General features: G+C 40.6%; 1 protein-coding gene across 1 annotated transcript in view; it reads left to right on the plus strand.

The window, feature by feature from the left end:
* The window catches only part of nrg2b (neuregulin 2b), a 45123-nt gene that overhangs the window by 10105 nt on the left and 14824 nt on the right, over positions 1-20194 (plus strand). Inside the window, exons 2-4 of the mRNA XM_070837032.1 lie at positions 10228-10390; positions 12063-12181; positions 12990-13113. Coding sequence (XP_070693133.1) covers positions 10228-10390; positions 12063-12181; positions 12990-13113 — 406 coding nt within the window. The remainder of the gene's footprint in view (positions 1-10227; positions 10391-12062; positions 12182-12989; positions 13114-20194) is intronic.

Genomic DNA, 20194 nt, shown 5'->3' on the forward strand with positions numbered 1-20194 from the left:
GTCCTTTATTATTATCGCTGTTTTGCAGTCCTCAATTCTTTAACTCACAGCCAATGAGAGTTTAGTGTAGGTCTAGTATTGGCACTTACTTTGGTGTTGGTAAGGATCCTGGCCAAACCAATTGACCTGTTTCAACCAATTGGAGATGTCTGAGCAGCTTCTTAGAAAAGGCTTCAAACTGTGTGTTGCAATAATCATGATGAGTGTAAATGAGAGACGTGGTGAAGATTTTCACAGTTGTCCCAAAAAATAAGTGGTCCAGTGAGGTTCTTTTTTTGACATTTTGCCCCATAAGTAATAATCTCTGTTTTGTCCTCCTTTTACTGTAAAATATTTTATGCAATTCATTCACAGATACCAGAAATGGTACACTTGGTACTCACAGATATTCAGGGTGCAGCAGAAATGTAGAGCTGTGTGTCCTCTGTGAAACAGTGGAAACCAATGCCATATTTACAAAATGATGGAACCTAATGGCAGCTTGTGCAGAAAGAAAGAAATGGGACCAAAGACAGAGCCCTGGGGTGCACCACAAGAATTAAATCTCACCATCTTTGTTTTTGTCATTCAGTGCTGCAGTAGGGCATCTTCCTCTAACATCTAGCATCTTCTTTGTTTGTTCTCCCAAAGGGGCAGTGGGACCTCTTTCTTCTGCAGAATCTTTAGCTCTTCATGGAGGACAGATGTGATCAATGTTTCAGTCCCCTTATCAGGAGAATTGTGTCTGTTAGTCTGCTTTACAAACCTGCAGTTAATGGTGTGTGTGTGTGTGTGTGTGTGTGTTTGTGTGTGTGTGTTTGTGTTTTCGTGTGTTTGCGTGTGTGTGTGTGGGGGGGGGTTGATAGGAGAGATGAGAGGTGAGAAAAGGTGGGGTGAGGGGTGGAGGATAAGAGATGGAGAAGGGAGAGGCTAGAGAGCAGGATGGATGAAAACAGGAAAGGAGGCAGAGGTGAGAGAGAGAGGAGGGAAGATAGATGGATGAGAGGAGGGGAGAGGTGAGAGCGGAGAGAAAGAATAGAAAGTGTTGGGGGGGTACAGGAAGAGAGAGGGAAAGAAAAAAGATAAATGGAGGACAGGTGGGGCACAGAATGACTTGCACACGACTCCCAGCCCTGAGAAAGAAAAAGGAGAAAGAAGAGACAGAGAGAATAGCTTTTCCCCACCGTTCTGCCCGCAAGCCCTTCATTAACTATTCATTACCAACTCTGCACATCCTCCCTATCTATCTATCTATCTATCTATCTATCTATCTATCTATCTATCTATCTATCTATCTATCTATCTATCTATCTATCTATCTATCTATCTATCTATCTATCAATACATTTCCCTCTATATGTGTGTAGTTGTGAGTGTGTGTGTTTGTGATTTCTGTTGAATCTGAAAGGGTGTATTTATACTTAAGTAGATCTCTCTGCAGCCAATAGAACAACGCACAACACCAGCGATGAGAGACAAGGTCAAGTCAGTGTGTGTGTGTGTGTGTGTGTGTGTGTGTGTGTATTTGTGTGACTCCAAAAAAACAGAAAGGGGAGGAAGGGAATGATTTATTGACAATCACTCTTGCAGCCATGCACACACGTCCACACAGAATGATTTTCTTCATCAAATGTGGATGTGACAGGCACACACACACACACAAACACACACATTTCCAAGTATTCTCTTTTTGCAACACACACGCACACACGGACAGGTTGCCCTGGGCTTGGTATTGCTGCTGTGCAGAGGTTAGCTTGGTGATACTGCATGAAGGCCTGTTGTGGCTGCTACCATTCAACAACCAATGCTCATCTCTCCCTCCCTCTTGTTCTCCCTTTCACTCTTTCCCCCTCTCTCTCACACTGTCTCTCTCTCACTCTCCTTCTCTTTCTCAATCTTTTTTCCCTTTTCTTTCTGCCTTACATCCCCTCTCTCTCACTCTTTCTCTCTCTCCATCTCCCTCTCCCTCCCTGGTTTCCATGGTGACAGCTGCGCGCTGCAGAAATCACACTGATCGGAGGATGAGATAGAAGGAGCTTCTCTCTTTTATACATGAACACACACACACAGGCACGCTTGCACGCACATGTATGCACACTCACAGTCAACATATACAACAAATGTAATACATGTTGTATGTTTGTAGATTCCTGCACTATGACACACGCACACAGATCAGTTTCCTCCCCACATGTCTTTTACTTTATGAATGTACTGTGCCTCTTCGCTCACTGTCTCACTAGAGTGTCAGCTGACTCACACACGTTCAGTGCATGTGTGCAGGCATGTTGCTGGCCATGCCTTCTCCGGGTGCCATACCTGTCTGTGAACACACCTAATTGGTTTGGCTTCCATATCACTCTCTCTTATTGGATCATGGTTAGCAAGAAATCAGATCAATTTTGTTGATGCCTGCTTTGCTGGACAGAGAGAGGGAGAGAGAGAGAGAGAGGAGGGAGGAGAGAGAGAGAGAGAGAGAGAGAGAGAGAGAGAGGAGGGAGAGAAGAGGGTGGGAGCATCAGCTGACCTTGAAAGAAGGACCTCTTGATGGACGGCTGATGGGAACGCTGGTCACATGTGATTGGCTCGTGGAGCAGGCCGGTCACAGGCTATTGGCCAGACGCTGCTGTCCATTTGTGGCTACCCTACCACCCACCCCACCCACCTCCCCCACCGCTCAGTGCTCTCACCAAGGAATTCTCCCATCACTCAGTGATACAGAAGGCTTGGATCAGCAACTTACAGTGCACACACACACACACACACACACACACACACACACATTCAATACACATTTACACACACAGACAACACTCGTATTTATACAATATAATATTAGACAATAAAATGCTCACATGCACATCTGTGTATCACACATGTTGTCATGTAAACACACGCACACACACATTCACGGTGCTGTGGAAAATCTCAGTGTCTGTGTGTAAATTGCAGCTGCAGAATTAGACTTGTTATGGCTTGCTTGGTGCCTGTGGTGTGTGGGATGTGTGAATCTACTCTAATTGTGTTCATGCACATGTATTTCAGAGTCTCTCTCTCTCTCACTCTCCTTGTATGCATAACTGGGAAATTGTTGTGCAGGCTTCGTTTTTTTTTTAATGTTGGCAATAGTAGAATTATTTTCTCATCACACTAAACCCCAACCTAAAACATATCCAAATTAAGTGCATTTAAAATGCATTTCTGTTTCATCCACAGTATTTTCTCTGGACTTTTTAGCAAGCAGTGCTGCCAAAAATAGCCATTTTTGCAAGACCTTAGAGAAGGTTGTGACAGGGACCGCAGGATTTATTAGCTGACTTGGATGTTCTCCAGTGTATTTACTAAAACTTTTACAGGTAAAAACTTAGAAAGACGATGGTAAGTGGGGTTTCCCATTTGGACTTGCTGCAATATGGAGGTTTGACAATCTTTGAAAGGGTTTAAGTTATTCTAATGCTTTTTTGTTTGCTAATGTCTCTAAATGTGTAAATTTCTCACAAATGATAAGCTTTTCATGTTCGACCCTATAAATCCCTGAAAAACCTTCACTGTTTGCCCAGTTGATAAAGAATCAGACTGATTAATGACGCACAGACATTTTCATATATTTATTATTGGAGGTGAGATATTTATAAGATGTTGTCTTTTATGCGCACTCAGAGTCTAATTGTCTGCCCTGTAGTGCTATCTCACATGTGTTTCTGGTAATTAATGCAGTGAAAATGAAGATCTCGGCAATGATGGAAATATCAATTGAATTACTTATTTAAAACCTCATCTGTCCAACATCCTAAAGTATCCTATAGGTGCTAATGTGTTTCTGGCATAAAGACAGTGTTTTTAAGACTTAATGGAGAACCCTTCACAGTAAATTCCTCCTCCTCAGCATTTGTGATTTGGTTTTGGAACATCAAGCAGCATCGGTGGTGTGCAGCAGTGTTTTACAGCTTTTTAAACCTATGAGTAACTGTAATTAAATTTCAGCCATTAAAAATAAACCCATAAAAGAATCTACCTGTCATATATTGATAAATCCTCAAATCTAAAATAAGATCCATGGAGGACTGTGGTGATCATTTATCTTTAAATTTCGAGTGAAATTAAAACTCTTGGGCATTAGTGTGGAAGGTCTTTGATGATGAATGGTTGTCATTTTGATGTCTGATTCAAATAACTACACAATAAACACATGCACATGCAGGAACATTTTCATTTCCCACATTATTGCTTATTTCCATTGGGATCAATTTCAGTTTATTATTTTGAAAGGACAAACTCAAAAGGATGTTTAAATACCTAAAGTGACTTTGACATATTATGTCAGATGTTAAAAATGAGTCAAAATTGGAGTGGGAATTTGTCGCCATTCAATCAATCCGACACTGTCACATCCATGAAATGTGGATGACACATCCATGAAGGGTAATTTCCTTCTGGTATTCAGCAGACATTCCCAGGCTGAATAAACTTCCATGTTGCCTGAGGAGAGCATCCCAGGGAGGGATTAGCTCATTGGTAACCAGGTTCACCACTCACAGCTGCTTCAGGCTGACTACCACCACTCATCTCCACACTTACCTGCATAAAAGCCTGACAGCCTCACCTCAGACTCGCCAGGTGATGAGTCTCATCTGGATGGTTGTTAAGTGGAGCTGCTGCAGTACTATCTATCTTAGAAATATAGTCTAGAAGTCTTATTGTCCTAAAACAAGTAAAAAAATATTTGCCAGCGGGGTAAAATGATTTCACTTATTACAATGGAAATGCAAATTGGATTATCACATTATTACACCCAATTGGCAAAATCTTTTAATTTGTTCTAAGAAAAAATGTTTCTCTTTTTTTCTTTTTCATTTATTTAGTTTATTTTTTTTTTTTTTACGGTAGGTTAGTTGTTAAAGGACAATCCCCCCTCCTTTCATGGTAATATGTCGATGGCAGTATAACATGTCAGGATATTTACAGCAGGTACAATAGAGTTGAATTTGATTAGAGGATTATGATGGTCATTTCGCTATATATATAGCCCTCATTTCCTTCCTGTGAGTATTTGCCTGAGGAAGACCTGTTGTCGGTCAAAACATTGCTAATACAATTAAAGGTCTGTGATTCCAGTGTGTGGGCAGAGTAGAAACTCTACAATAGATTTAAGTTACCTGAAACAAAACAGTAAATGTCGGGTTTTAGTCCACTCACATTGTTGGATTTACATTGAACAGTCACACAGGAAGAACTATATTGTAAAGAAAAATGAATCTAATAATTCTGTCTTGCTGTCTCAACTGAAAAATCAGTGGCTCTCCTGCTCCAACCATTTCTACGAGAAATTATGTTTATAATTTACTTTACCAGTTATCTTTCATTAGGAAACATAATTGCTGCCTGGATTATGTTCACAGACAACGTTTTTGTCCAAGGAGGTCTCATGCTCTTGTGCTGCACAGAGGTCATAAGGAGGTAGTCAGGGTATGAGGTGTTTGACTTTGAGGCTCACATCCTGAGTGTTTTGCGTGAGGTTAGGTTTAGGCCTCTAAAAAGGTGGGGAAAGGTTGTGGTTTTGGTTGTATGTTGAAAAAGTAAACACATCCTGCCTTGTGACTCAAGTCAGCATTGACTTTGTCAATACTTAACCAAGGCAATGATTTTTACCATAACTCTACTAAGTGCCAACGCTTAAGATATTAATCATTCCATTCCCTTAATCAATTTTGTGGTTCTCCTACTCTTATTATTGATGTCACTGTCACTCACTTCACTTGTATGTTTAAAAAGGAAACAGCAGCATAGTACAAAGAGTTTGCACATTTGTTTTGAGAATTGTCAAAAGAAACTCCAGGGAATTGTAGGAAATCCTCCATAGGAAAAAAAACAGTAAATGCAATGTGATGATGTACACAGACTCATGATAGATGCAGCTAAAGAGGATCTTCCTTTAAAGTGGGCATCTTGCAGAGTTCTGGTGGGAGCAGCACTGAAAAAGAAGCTGTGTTGTGCTCCTGCAAATGTGATTGAATTGACCACTTGAGGTAGTTTGGGACTGATAAATAGATGACAGAAGGATTGACTGTTATTTAACGCTGGATGTATGGACAAACTGGCTGTCCTCTCCTTCTCCTCCTGTGTGTCTTAACCTCCTACTCGTGTGTGTGTTTTGCCAAGCTTTAGAAAAATATTCCAATCTGCGGAGACCTACATTTCATTTTAACACCTCACTCCCTGTCTCCCACACAAATTTTAAATGAACTCCCTGTTTTCAGAGAAGTCACAACTATCATTTCTGTCTGTTTTTTTTTTTTTTTTACCGGTTTCTGGTTTATTAGTTGTGCTTCATGTTTCTTGTGCTACCGTGCCACAATTACACCGTACAAATGTCTGTGCAGAGTAACTTTCTAGTCATTCAGACTTTGAAATGGTGTTTTTACCAAAGCTAAAACAGTATCTTTACTAGACTTTTTATGTATGCATTCGATTTCAACGGCATTTTTGTGTCCCCTTACTATATTTTCTTTCTTTTGTTTGGTGGCATTTCTAGTTAATTTACTGTTGATTATTTCTAATGTATTTACTGACCGTGAAGCACTTTCTAACTTGCTTTTGGAAAGTGCAGTACACACAGAGAATATTATTCTCAGAGGTATTTTGTCATTGTGAGTCTAAATGTCAAATCTGTACTGCTGGAATTGGCCTAAAGTCGCTCCTCCCACAACGAAATCTCATCTCTTTTCCACATATGGTACATTGTTATTAGATTACAGTTCCCATGATTTCCTCATTGTGTCCTGCAAAATATCCTAAGCAAAATGCTGGATGAAAACAACAAGGAGGCTGCTCCATTTCCTATGAAAAACAATTTGTCATTACCAGAGTAAACAGAGTAAACTGCCGAGCTCTGCCTTTATGCATTTTTGCCAAAATAATAAAAGATCCTGGTAACTCTTCTATGTTTTAATTGTGAGCTACACACAGAATGTCTTCTGTGCTGACTTTTAGCTGGCGTTGTCCTTCTGGAGTAAGGCCGTGGAATGACTCACCAACGTTTAATGCTGCATTCACGCTATGTTGGATTTACTATAGATATGACCTATTGTGTCTGATTTAAGAGAATGAGGGAATATAAGGTTGGATTCTACTCAAAAAGATGTTCATATGACACGTTGTCTGACGACATCAGAAGACCAAAGTGTTTAAAGCTGTTCTGAATGGTCGCACTGAAATCCGCTGGTGAAAAGTGAAGGAAATAGTTGTGCAGCCAGAGAGGAAAGCCCAAACCCTGGCTCCTTTCTCACCTCTGCACAGCCGACAGATCACAGTGAGAAGTGGGTGTGAATGTCAAATTATCGGTTTCAGAAATGGTTGGACGCGACATCCCCAGTCTGACGTCACAGAGGTGTAGTGTAGGGTGAGGAGTAGTTCTAATGGAGTATAGTGATGCTTTTACGCACAATAAACCCCACTTACAGTTGACAAATGTAATGATATCTGCAGCAGTTTGGTATGTGACGAATGTAAGTCCAATATTTACTTTCCTTTTCGCTTTGTATTGTCTCTACCAACTCTTGAGAAAAGTGCCGCTGCTGCTAAATGTTCCACTATGTTCACCAGCGAGTTGCTGACTGTCACTTGGTGCTGAGCAGGTAGTTGCAGAAAGTTAATCAGAGCCTTTTTTTTTTCCAAAAACAGCTTCCTGCTGTCTGCATTAGACCTGGAAAAATGAGCACTCATGTTTTTCTTTGTTTGGTTTCACAAGAGTACAAGCAAAGACCGAGTTTAGTTGAGTCAAGACTCAACAGTGGATATAGTCCTAACTTAGACGGTGGCATCTGGAGCCCAAAATACCAGAATAGGAGGCAAACTATTCAGAATAATAAATGATGACAGTGACACTCAGCGCGATTCTTCAGCATAACTCATTATAGGCTAGAGAGGAAGGGGGGGGGGAGAGAGAGAGAGAGAGAGAGAGCATCTGGTGATGTTGAGATGATTTACTTTGGTGTGACGTGGAATTATACATCAACAGTGTGTGTCGAGCCTGTGACAAGACTAAATCTCACAAAATGTGAGAACTGGATTTCAAGATGTGCTGCTTGTTCCGTTGTGAGTGTAAAAATCCTTCTTAAATCCTACTTACATAACTGCAAGCTGCTGGATGGTACTTCATAGAGGTTCTCCTCTTTTACTTTCACTCTGAGCTTGTTTTTCCCCCCATTAACTTCCACTTGTGTAATGTAAGGACAAGGCTCCTATTAATGTATGTTATGTTAATATGAATAAATCCCATGAAAAGACCTAAATCACCAATGTAGTAGTTTGTCTCTCAGTGCCTTCTGACGTCCCTACTCTGTCTGTGGTACTCAGCCTGAAGCATGGCTGTTCCTACTGGAGATGGAAAAACAAGTCACAGTCAAAAAATGCTCAGTCATTTCCTGAAATAGCTGGACACCGAAGATTTTAGCAAATCATTCAGGAACAGGAATAAAAAGTGCATTTGTTGGGGACTTTTTAGTGGTGGATTAATAAACATTTGATATTCTCTGAAGTGCTGCTGTATGTGGAATCAAGGAAACATTAACTACAGTTTGTGTGTTCATACAAAATAAAGGTGCATTTATCGTTTTTTAAAGATTTTTAGTCAAAAATGGAGCCCTTTGGCACAGAGGAATAAGATGAAAAAAAGAATATCACCAGCCTTGTCTTTTAAGCTGGGGTTGGTGTAATTGCCTAGTTACCTGGTAAATTAGCTGTTTGGCCATTTTGTTTTCACTTCATTATTCCATCTGACATTGTGTTCATTTGATCTGCTTTTTTCTAGGATGGGGTCATCCCCTCCCTGATGTGTCTCAGCTGTCATGGTTGATTGGTTAGTTGTATTTCTAACCATGAAAACAGCCATCAATGACCACAATACCACTGAAGTCATTGAAAGGAACTTTGGTCTGGGCTCTGACTGAGAGGTCCAGTCCAACTTTAGTGGTCCTACAGTTCAAGTCTGTTAACCACATGTTCCCTCTCATGTTACTCTCTTTTGTCAAAACTGTCCCAACAAACCCAACAATCTCGGATTAATTTACCACATAGACATTCATCTTTATCACTTCTTGATATGAAATCCTGAACTGTGTCTCAACATATAGGACTGTGAAGTTGTTGTACTGAAAGAAATGAAAACAAAACTAAAATCGGAGTTATGAGGTACTCAGTATGTTGTGCAAAATTTGCCAGATTTATGAGACATACAGTGTGTTGGTGAAGCTCAGCATCTACAGTATCTACTGTGAGGAGTAAATGGGAGAATGCAGCAGTGCTGTGAGGAGCTCTGGGTCTATACAACAGTTGCATCAAGCGTGTCCTAGCACTTAAACTGTGTGTGTGTGTGTGTGTGTGTGTGTGTGTGTGTGTGTGTGTGTGTGTGTGTGTGTGTGTGTGTGTGTGTGTGTGTGTGTGTGTGTGTGTGTGTGTGTGTGTGTGTGTGTGTGTGTGCGCACGCGCGCGCGTGCGCGTGTGCAGGCCCATGCGTTGTGTTAGGCCCACATTTGTGCACAGACGTGTGTAAGATACGCCGGTCGCTTCATTGGCTGTGTATGTGTGTGTGTGTGTGTGTAAATGATACTAGATGGTGCTGAGTTGTCTCTTTGCTTTAGCGTCTGTGTGCTTGTGTTGCCTGTGCTGGTGTCAGTGATGCAGTCTGTTGTAGTTTTTAAGGAGAGAAGAGAGAGAGTTTAACTCTCCTGAGACTGATGAAGCACGCGCACACACACACACACACACACACACACACACGCTAACACACCCACATTGCTCCACAGCGAAAATCTACTGCAGCGAGTTTCTGAGGAAAGATTTTTTTCTCTGTAAGCTTTCAGTTTGTCTTTACTTTTCAGGATTCAGACCTTACCCAAGTGCTTTTCCACTCTGTGTGCGTGTATGTGTGTTGTAGCATTGATTTTCCTCCATTCTTTGGCCATTTCTCATGTGAACTCTGACCTGTTGCTGCAGGTGTTGACCCTGACATCTGAACCCTCGCTAACAGATTTTCATCAGAAACACACATAAACAATCACAGACACATATACACACACACTCACACAATTGAACGGATAGATTAATTAGATGTCTGTAGTTAATTTCAATAATGCAAGCTTTGATTTTCTCTCTCCTCTCCCTTCCTCTCTTTCTCTCTCTCTCTCTCTCCCTGCACCCCCCCCTTCTTCTGTCTCCCTCTCTCTCTGTCTCCCTCTCTATGTCCAGCCTCTGCTCCAAAGCTCCGGCTGATGCGCGGCCAGACTCTGATGGAAGGGGACAAGCTGTACTTGAAGTGCGAGGCGACGGGGAATCCCAGCCCTTCCTTTCGCTGGTACAAAGATGGACACGAGCTCCAGAAAGGCAGAGACCTCAAAATAAAGACCAACAAGTGAGTTTGTCTGACTGGATTTTTTAAAAAAATATTTACACCCCACTTTTATATGCACAAAAGAGAGTGTATGAAAAGGTCCAAAATTCATTTTGTACATTTTATTAGTTCAGAATTGGATGTTCATCACATGTTTCCCAGACCCAAGTTTCCTTTTCATTTCATTTATCGACACAGACAGTAAAAGCATGCAAGTTTAAGCGTAGTTTGCAGTTTTGTTCAAGCCTATTATGATCCAACTCCCACATGTCTATATGTACTGTGAGAAAGTCAGCGATTGCTATAATCATTCCTCCGATCCATACTGGCCATTAAGCAATACTTAGCTGTTAAGCTACACTGTGGGAGCAGAGGGCCAAAATCCACAGTCCTCGTTCTGCGTAAAAATGCATCGTAAAATTCAGTCAAAGCTCATATCAGGCTTCAGCAGTCTGAGTAAGCTCAATCAAGTGGGTATTTTACAAAGTTATGACCATTTTAGTATGAAGTTCCCTCCTGTTGAGCCATGGCGCAGGGATACCTGGTGGTAAATGCATGTAGGTCTGCTGCCAGGACAAAACACAGACAATACATACATTCACCTGTCAGAACGGAGATATTCACTCCTTTAAGCTAAGTCAGAATACTGAAGCCTCATATTAGCTGTTTCATTCGAGGGATTCCTTCATGTCCACTACGGAGAGGAGGAATGAATACAGTGACCTCTTTCAATGTCCAAGTCTTTGAACTTGGGGCCTTTCTGTGTGGAGTTTGCATGTTCTCCCTGTGCTTCCTCCCACACTCCCATGTAGGTTAGGTTAATTGGTGACTCTAAATTGCCCGCAGGTGTGAGTGTGAGTGTGAATGGTTGTCTGATTGGCCGACAACCAGTCCAGGGTGTACCCCAGCTCTCGCCCAGTGTTAGCTGGGATTGGCTCCAGCCCCCCCGCGACCCTTAAGAATAAGCGATATAGACAATGGATGGATGGATTGAGCCAGTCCTATCCTTTTATGTGCATGGTGGAATTTGGCTGGCTTTCATTTTGTACCTCGTTTACATTGTTCAGATCATTTTCAACACATCTTCCAAAACAATATTATCAGCCGTTGTCCTATTTTTGTTCCACTGGTTACCTCACACACACACTAAGCGCTTACCTGGTATAATTACAGATCACGCATTCACCTGTTCAAAATTTCACTGCACTGAAATGTGGTGATATATTACCCTCTTTTTCACTGTTGTATAGAAAGTCTATATTTCTCTTAATGCTCTGATTGAATGTCATTGTCATTGATACAGATTTTGGAGACATCGCCAGCTTTTAAGTATCTGCTCTGTGGTTTGTGTTTTCAGTCCAGTTACAGCAATTTAAGGGAGTCCAGGGTTTTTTCTTGTAATCAGTTTCTGTAATCCAGTAAAGATTAGGTCGTCTGTTTCTGGTTTGGACTCAACCATTGTCCATTAGCTTTGCTGGCTACTCACCATGAACATTTGTAGAAAATGATCAGTCATTTATTGCTTGTCTGGACTGAAAACGAGAATTAAATTCTCATCCAGACAGAGATGAGTCTGCTGAAACAACGATAAGTGACAGTGTCTTCATATCTGCTCTGTATCTCTCTCTCTCTGTCTCACTGTGTCTCCCTCTCGCTTTCCTCTGTCTTTGGCTCTTGTTCCCCTTCACTGAAGAAAAAACTCAAAGGTGCAGATCAGTCGTGTCCGTGTGGAAGACTCTGGCAACTACACCTGTGTGGCAGAAAACTCACTAGGACAAGAAAACGCTACGAGTATAATCAGCGTGCAGATCTGTGAGCAATGAGACATCTATCTATCTATCTATCTATCTATCTATCTATCTATCTATCTATCTATCTAGGTTTTCAGTCCATTTTCTTACATCAGTGGGGATGTACTGGTAAAATAGTAAAATTTGACCGTCCTGAGCTATTATTCTGTTTTCATTCAGCATTTCACCACAAAGTTTTCAGAGCCTTTTTCAGAATAACAGGGTTAGAATATGATAGAATCCTGTGTGTATTCCAAAGCTATTTAATATCAAAGATGCAGGAATCTGATCCTGCAATCACAAACCTAATTTGCTGACTGTGGTCGAACTCTGTTGGGTTACGAGTAGTCTCTCTGTGTGTCAGTACTGAACAGCTCTTGTATCAGAGTATTTTAAAGGCTGTGGAAATCTTTCTAAGGAGAACCCAGGAAATATAACACTGAAATGAGAGAAAAGAGGAAAAATGCATTATCATAGTAATATTACTTGTATTACTTCAAGTTTTCAAGTCTCAAGTTGGAAAGGAAGAAGATGTGTTGGGGGAGAGGGAGCAGGTGTACTGGTCTGAACCTGCGTCTTTCCACTCACAAAACCAGCAGCTTGTGAGTGGAGTGCAGAGCTGCAGTAAGCACAGCGAAGTGACTGATGCCTGCCCAAAAAGTAGATATATTTGTCACACTAAGCTCTTTGAAATTCACTAAGGAGGTCTGAAAGGTATGTGACATAGTGTGCTATAATATGTAGCACTAAGATTTGAGCACGTTCTTATTTTAACAAAGAGGTGACAGCGTTGTTTGCGTGTGTTTCCTGTCTGACTGTCCTCCTCGTAGTGACCACCACCACCCCGTCTCCAGGTGTGAGTCATGCCAGGCGCTGCAACGACTCGGTGAAGGCCCACTGCGTCAACGGAGGAGACTGTTACTTCATACATGGTATTAACCAGCTGTCTTGCAAGTAAGTTGGTTGCTCAGTCGGCCCCCGTCCCCTCAGCCATCACTGTGTAGTCGCTCCCCCCGTCTCTCCTCCCTCCCTCTCTCTTTCTGTCTGCCTCTCTCTGTCTCTCTGGGCTCAGACACTGTGTCGCTGGGCACTGCACTACCTTGTTTTCTGTTTCCTGGTTGTACCCTCCCCACATACATGCACCTGCAGCTCACTTAGCCTCTCACTATGCACTATGTCTGAGGCGTGTGTTTTCCATTTTTACCAATTGTCACAGGGGAAAAGGTGTTTTTTTTTGGATAGAGCAGATGGCTTGAACAGATCTCGACTTGGACATTATGTCCGCATGCATTGAAAATGTATTGTATCAGTTTGTACTGGAGTGTAGCTTACTATGAGTGAGGTTTGCTTGTGAGAGCAAGACCTCAGAAAATCCTGCTGGTAACAGAAAGTCATGAAGAAAATGGCAAGAAATGCAAAGGTATTAAAAAAGAACGAACAATTAAACTGTGATGCATTTGCATTTCAAATGTAGTTGCTGAAATTCATGTCTCACTATTTTAAGCGAGACGTGAATTACAGCAACAAAACAAGTGGTGTGTGTTCTACCTGTTAGCGATATGCTAGTAGAAACCAACAGTTAATGATTAGCATTCTCATCACCAAGGAAAATGTTCAGGTTTTGTTTGTTTTTGGGGTTGTTTTGAGTCAATATGCAGGGTGATGACAATGTATGTGGGGCAGCTTTATTGGTGTTCTCAGTAATACAATAAAAACAAGCCAGTTTTTAACATGTTTCATATCAGACAGTGCAGCAGACCCTTGTCTCCTTGGTCTGTGTTCTGTGGTCTAGAATAGCAAGCAGACAATCTTGGAACCCATCAACAATTTAGCAGATATCTGCATTCCTGTGCAAGATATGTGTTTATAGAAATTAGCAAGCAGCTAACTTGTGTAACATGGTAGCTCATTCTACTTTTACTTACCCTAAAGCAAACTTTATGCAGAGCACAGTATTGCTCAGAAGAGCTTCACAGTCATGAAAAGTTAAAGAGGACATCCCGCTGACGTAGTACATTAGCTGCTGACTCTGTAGTCGGTCACTCTGTTGGCATGTGACCACGAAACGCTTTCCATGCTCAAGTCACTTAGTAAAGCAAAGAGGACAGGGGAGACAAAACAGATTTTAAAGTGTCAAAAAAATACAGGGATTTAAACTTTTGGTCCTGATTTTTTAGTATCCATCTTATTCAGCTGTCGTTGAGGCTGTGCTAGCTTACATTTCATGACCGGTTATACTCACCACTATCTATCATTAGTCACTGTTATGCCACAGCTATGACAGTTATTTAGCAACTATAATCATGTTGATGCTAATAATTTGATTATTAGCAGTGAAAAGTCCAGATATGACGTAATGGATCACTACTGGACTCTAAAGTTAACCGTATGCATTGTGGGGAAGCTGGTGCTGCTAAAAACATGACTTCAATACTGTCAGTGCATTGTCCCTTTTTCATAATTATAATATGTTATATTTACCTTGCTCTCTACCTTTGTTATAAAAATGTGATCTGTGATTGTGTAGCTGACACTTAATGTTGTGCTGTGGTGTGTTCACGTGCCGTGTCAACCTCAGTCCTCCAAGAGCTGAGAGTGGTTTGATGCTCATTTCAATGAAAGAAGCTACCAAATCGCATCGTCCCAACAACGTCCGTTTTTCTTATTATTTGTTTCACAGCTTTTATTTTGTGACAAAAAACACTCAAGCTTTGGATGTCAAGGACTCACACTGTTCACTTTTAACACATTGAGCAGGTGCTTGGATTCTGTATAGGGATAATGTGAGCAAGACATACACAGCTCAGGTCTGACAAACATTAGTCTTCCAAATATCTCCTTCCCTCTTTTTCTCCTTTTCTCTGAATGTTTGTGTCACCATGTTTTGTGTAGTCTCAGTAGGGAGCAGACAGGACGAGCTGCTTGACAAACTAACGGTCACATTAATGGCAAGCTGGATCTGAAATGTAGTAGTAGTGATGCCATAACTATTTACGCGTTGATGCAGACTAGGAGTTGTTAACAGAGTTGACTGCATGCAAATTATCTAGCTCCTCTTCTTCTGTTTATTTGAAATAAACTGTTAAAATAAAATGCATCACTTCCTGTGAGTGGGAGGATTTTTCCCAGGAAAGAGCTACCAGACTGGTAGGTGTTTAGAACAGCAAGTGCAAAAATTTCCATGAACTGGATATTAGATGAATCACTGCTGTGTTACATCAAGTTATTACTGAGAAAAACAGATATTTATTTATATGAAAATGTCACAAGTTCCAGTTCCAGCAAATACACTAAAACAAAGTGCATGTTGGCAAAGTGGTATAACAGTAAAACATGGCTTCATCATGAAGGTGATGGATTACAGGTTATTGGGATTAGGTAATCAGATTACAAAAAATAAGTAACTGTAATCAGATGAGATTATACTTACATTGTCCATTATTTGATTAAATAAAATTTAAAATTAAATTAAATTAGATTTGTGTTTAAGATATTGTTGTGTTTTAAAATTATGAAAATGAAAAATAAAATAATTTTTCCATGACAACCAACATTTTTTTGTAATAACCAATCCAATTACTCGTGAAAAGCACATCTGACATACAGGGTTTATGGACCAGTGCTCCACTTTGTGTCGAGGGGAAAAAAGACTGGAAAAAATCTTCTGACAATGTTGCCGCCACTTACACAAGACTTACATTTACACAAACAGAAAACAAGCAGAAACAGCATCTCACATGTTGCAGAATACATACAGTGCACCTGTAGTTTGTGCCAGTCCTGTTGTAGAAGGGTGACTTGATTTGACCAAATGCTGAATATTTTATTTGCATTGAAAATGTTTTGACATTTAAAGAGAAAAAAGTGTATTCGTACATTTCCTTTTTTTTTATTATATATCTATAATATAATGATTATATAATGATTTCGAATTGATCCAAAAGTATTCAGATACGATTTTCTTTTTTCTGTACTCCAATGAATTATGTTACTAATTACAAACATTGCCACATTTCAAGGTAATCTGACCCCACCCTGCTTGTACCATGTTGCATCTTAAGCTAGTGTAGTGGAGGAGGAAAATGGTATCATACTGACGACTATCTGGTGACATTGCTGTTCTTTGGAACACATTAAATGGTACAGTATGCCAGCGTCCGTAAGCTTAATGCAAACTGTATTTGCAAGCAAAGCTTTGCATTAACCTAAGCTGTGAAAAAGTCTTTGTTTTCCACTTTGTTAAATGTGTATCTAAACTGGAGGTTGTAATCTTTCACTTGTCATACATACTTGGTCATTTTGAGGATGTGCAACAAACACTTCCCCCAACAGTGTGGGTAACAGATGGCATGTATAGTCATGCACGATCAAGAGCTTTGTTGTTATGCTTCCTGTACAATTGAATGTATCTGCTAGAAATCCATCCTTAGATCCTTTGGTGTCTGTTCCAGATCTACACTCTTTGTTTTTTTGTGTCTTATTTCCATTTGTGTGTGTGTGTGTGTGTGTGTGTATATATATATATATATATATATATATATATATATATATATAAAACTTTTTTTTCCTATCCCTTGCTTCCCCTCTTCTCTCTCTCTCTCTCCCTGCCTTGCTCTCTATCTCTCATCTGATATACCTTCCGGTCATTGCTGAAGGATAAATCATGGTGCTGACAAGCAGAAAACTTTGTTTGAGAGGGTACATATAGACATTACGCGCTGCGTGTATAGCAATTTATTGGTACAAAATGTGCAGCATTGTACAACCTTCTGTGCATGATTGTGCTACATACGAACACACATATTTCAAGATGCTAGAGCAGGCTAGGGAGGTAGCAGCAGACTAGCCAGCAGTTTCCAGAGAGTTACTGTAGCTTCTCAGCTTTGTCATCCTTTGTTGGCCTGTCTGTTTGGGCCAGTGGATAAGAGGATGTAAATAAGACTGCTGTCTGTAGACTGCCTGCTCGGCTTGTTCCCTTCAGAGATATGTAGACCCCCGCTCACACTCACACAGGAAGACACTCACGATTCGGCACAACAGCTGCAAATCAGTGCACTTCATGGCACAGGCAGGCAGCAAAAAATTGTTAATATCCCTGAAATTTGAGGTGGTATTTGCAAGCTGTTTTGTGCAAACCATGGAAACATATAATCTCCTCTTCCCTGAAGGGTAAAGTAATGCTGTACAGCAAAATGGAGTCTGTAGGTTAAAGTGGAGGACAGCACATAGAGAAAGGCACCCTGGCTAAAACAAAGTGTGGAGGTTAAAGTGGAGATCAGCACATACAAACATGGCCCCTGGCAAAGTGTTGGCAGTTAAAGCTTGGCGTGTCTTGCTTACTCAATGTTCCTTTCAGCCTATCTTATAGTTTTCTATGTGGAGCTGCAGATGGCTCTGATTCTGATTAATCTGAGCATTGTTGGTAAACTGCAGTCTGGCAGCCTGCAGGAAACATTAGCCCGTGAATTCCCAGCTATAGGTTGGAAATGCCAAATTTCCAATTTGAATCAATAAAGTTCATTTAATCTAATCTAATCTACAAATGCCATGAGTTCGCCCTAGTATTGATGCCTGAACATAATGTCCATGGCTGTCTGTGTTTTTTTCTCTTAAATTTGATGAGCCTTTGTGTAATGAATATAACAAAATGAAACACGGGCTTTGCTTTCATTCAGATGGCTGGAACAAAAGGTGTGCTGGCTTTTTTCTCCCCTCTGTGCTCGTTCTCAGTGCTGAAAGAACAGTACAGTCGGGGAAAAAAGGAAAGCAAGCACGGGTAGATAAAGAAAGGGTGGAGAGAAGAGGGGAAATGAGAAGCAGAAAGAGAGGAGGCGAAAGGGAACAGAAATGATATACAGTAAAAGCTCTGCCGGCATAGGGCTGCTTCTGCTCCGAGTGTCTCCCACCTCTCTCTCTCTGCTCTATTTATAACTCTATGGGAAATTGCTGAGTGGGCTCTTCCGAGGGTTTTTGCTGTAATTGATTCAAAATGCAAGTTGTCTCTTTAGTGGTGAGAAAGAGGAGAAAAGGATACCCAGTCAGTTACATGGACAGTATATGCATGCGGATAAGATGAAGGTCCTTGCAGTTTAAGCGGGATAAATTTGTTGACCAGATACTAAATCACTGTAATAAATACACTATGGTTATTAGAGCCAGAGAGCTTCTTTATCCTATAATGACCATAATGGGGCCACACCCATAATGTCATAACACTGTGGTTCATCAATTGTTGTGATTCATCTACAGGATAATGTGCACTGCAGTTAGATCAGATTTTCTGTAACATGCCTATTTTTTATTTGACTGCAGTAAAAGATGATCTACTATCAATTATAGTAATAAAAAGATTAAATCAATTATGCCTGGCTGGGTAAAAGCCACAACACCCATTATAACACACATTTCAAGACATTTCAGAATTTGAAGCACTCAAAAAGATGTTTTATTTCAGTTGAAGTGAGGTCCTGTAGTTATTCCTGTAAAGAGCTGATAAGAATGAATAGAAAGGAATAGTTGGCATCAAATATACCAACATTTTGGACCATGTATGTGTGTCAATTTTCTAGTTACTGTGATGCAGTGAGGAGCCTGCTTGTTAGTTTCAGTGTTGTGAGTTTGATGGCTGATGCCTGAATATGAATCATATTCAGCCTGAGGTATCGCTGACAGCTCGCCACCCATCCAGAAACAAAACACCACATTCTGCAGCTGCATGTAAACTGTTGCTGTTATTCATGCCCAAGAAATACCAAAACCTATTCCAACCATTTTCATGCTTGCACACACTGTGGAGGGCTGTCTTTCTCTCTCTCTCTCTCTCTGTTGTTCTCTCTCTCTTTGCTCTGTGTGTGTGTCGCTCTTGTATTCATGTTCTTGTGAAAACCACTTACATTTTATACATCCCATTTTCTGCAATTGACCGCTCCTCATTCGTTAAGGCTCAGTTTACAGAGTTCATTTGTATTTTAACTGTTAAGTTTGCCATGTGTTAGCAGGCTTTCACATCAAACACGCAAGCTCAGCATTACAGAGCAACAATGTTGTTTTCAATGGAGATTGTAGTTGCAGATGACTTAAAAGGACATACTGCTTTGATTTCCTTCTGGGTTTTTACACCCCAAGTTTCAGCTTCATTAAACTTTCATCTCAAAATAGACTGTCCAAAGACATTCTGACTACGTATGTGTGGGTTGCTACAACAACATCGTATTGATAAAGTCATAGTCAAGTACCAGAAAATATGCGGGAGGCCAGTGAGTGCTTGTTTACATCCTCCATATCTCATCCACATTTGGTATGCTAGATGGGAAGCAATTAGTTGTGCACTTTATTTGTGGTAAGTATTTTAAAGCTGGTCCAGTCATTAGTAACGCAGCGGATCAAATGATTGTAATGTGAAAGGTGTCCTTCATCAGAACCAGACTGCAGTTGCCCTTCACCTCCACAGAACATTATGGTGTCTTTAAGGTCGTTGTTTGTGATTCATGTTCCAAAATGTTATTGTTTCATTGTTTTGGTTCACTCTCACAGCTCCCATCGGCCTTATTTCCCCACCTGCACAGCGTTAAACAGCAAACAGACAAAGCTGGTGAAGAAAGTGAAGTATGTAGCACCTAAAGACCCAAATATTTCTCTCAGCACTTGGTGGAGACCAAAATCTAAATTCAATTTACATTCATATAAATTCTACGAAACCTGATTCTAAATAAATGCTAACGTTGTTCCATATCTGCTGGACATTTAAATATGGAACTGTTTAATAACAGGTTTGCCTCATTAGCTGTATAAGGGGATAATATGTGTTTTTGTTGCTATACGGTGACAGACAGATTCTAAAACACACTTATGGAAACACAACCAGGGCCTTGTTCTTTACATACTGCTTGTTAACATGTTAGCCTGTGAAACTGATCTTGTTAATGTCATCCATCTGACACAGTTAGCTGGATTCGTTGTTTGTGGACCATGTCAGACTCTAGCTTTAAAGTAAAGGCATCATGAGAACATGTATGAAGGAGGATTGAATATGGCT

Source organism: Pempheris klunzingeri, chromosome 9 (genome assembly GCF_042242105.1).
Source record: "Pempheris klunzingeri isolate RE-2024b chromosome 9, fPemKlu1.hap1, whole genome shotgun sequence".
NCBI classification, from domain to species: domain Eukaryota; kingdom Metazoa; phylum Chordata; class Actinopteri; order Acropomatiformes; family Pempheridae; genus Pempheris; species Pempheris klunzingeri.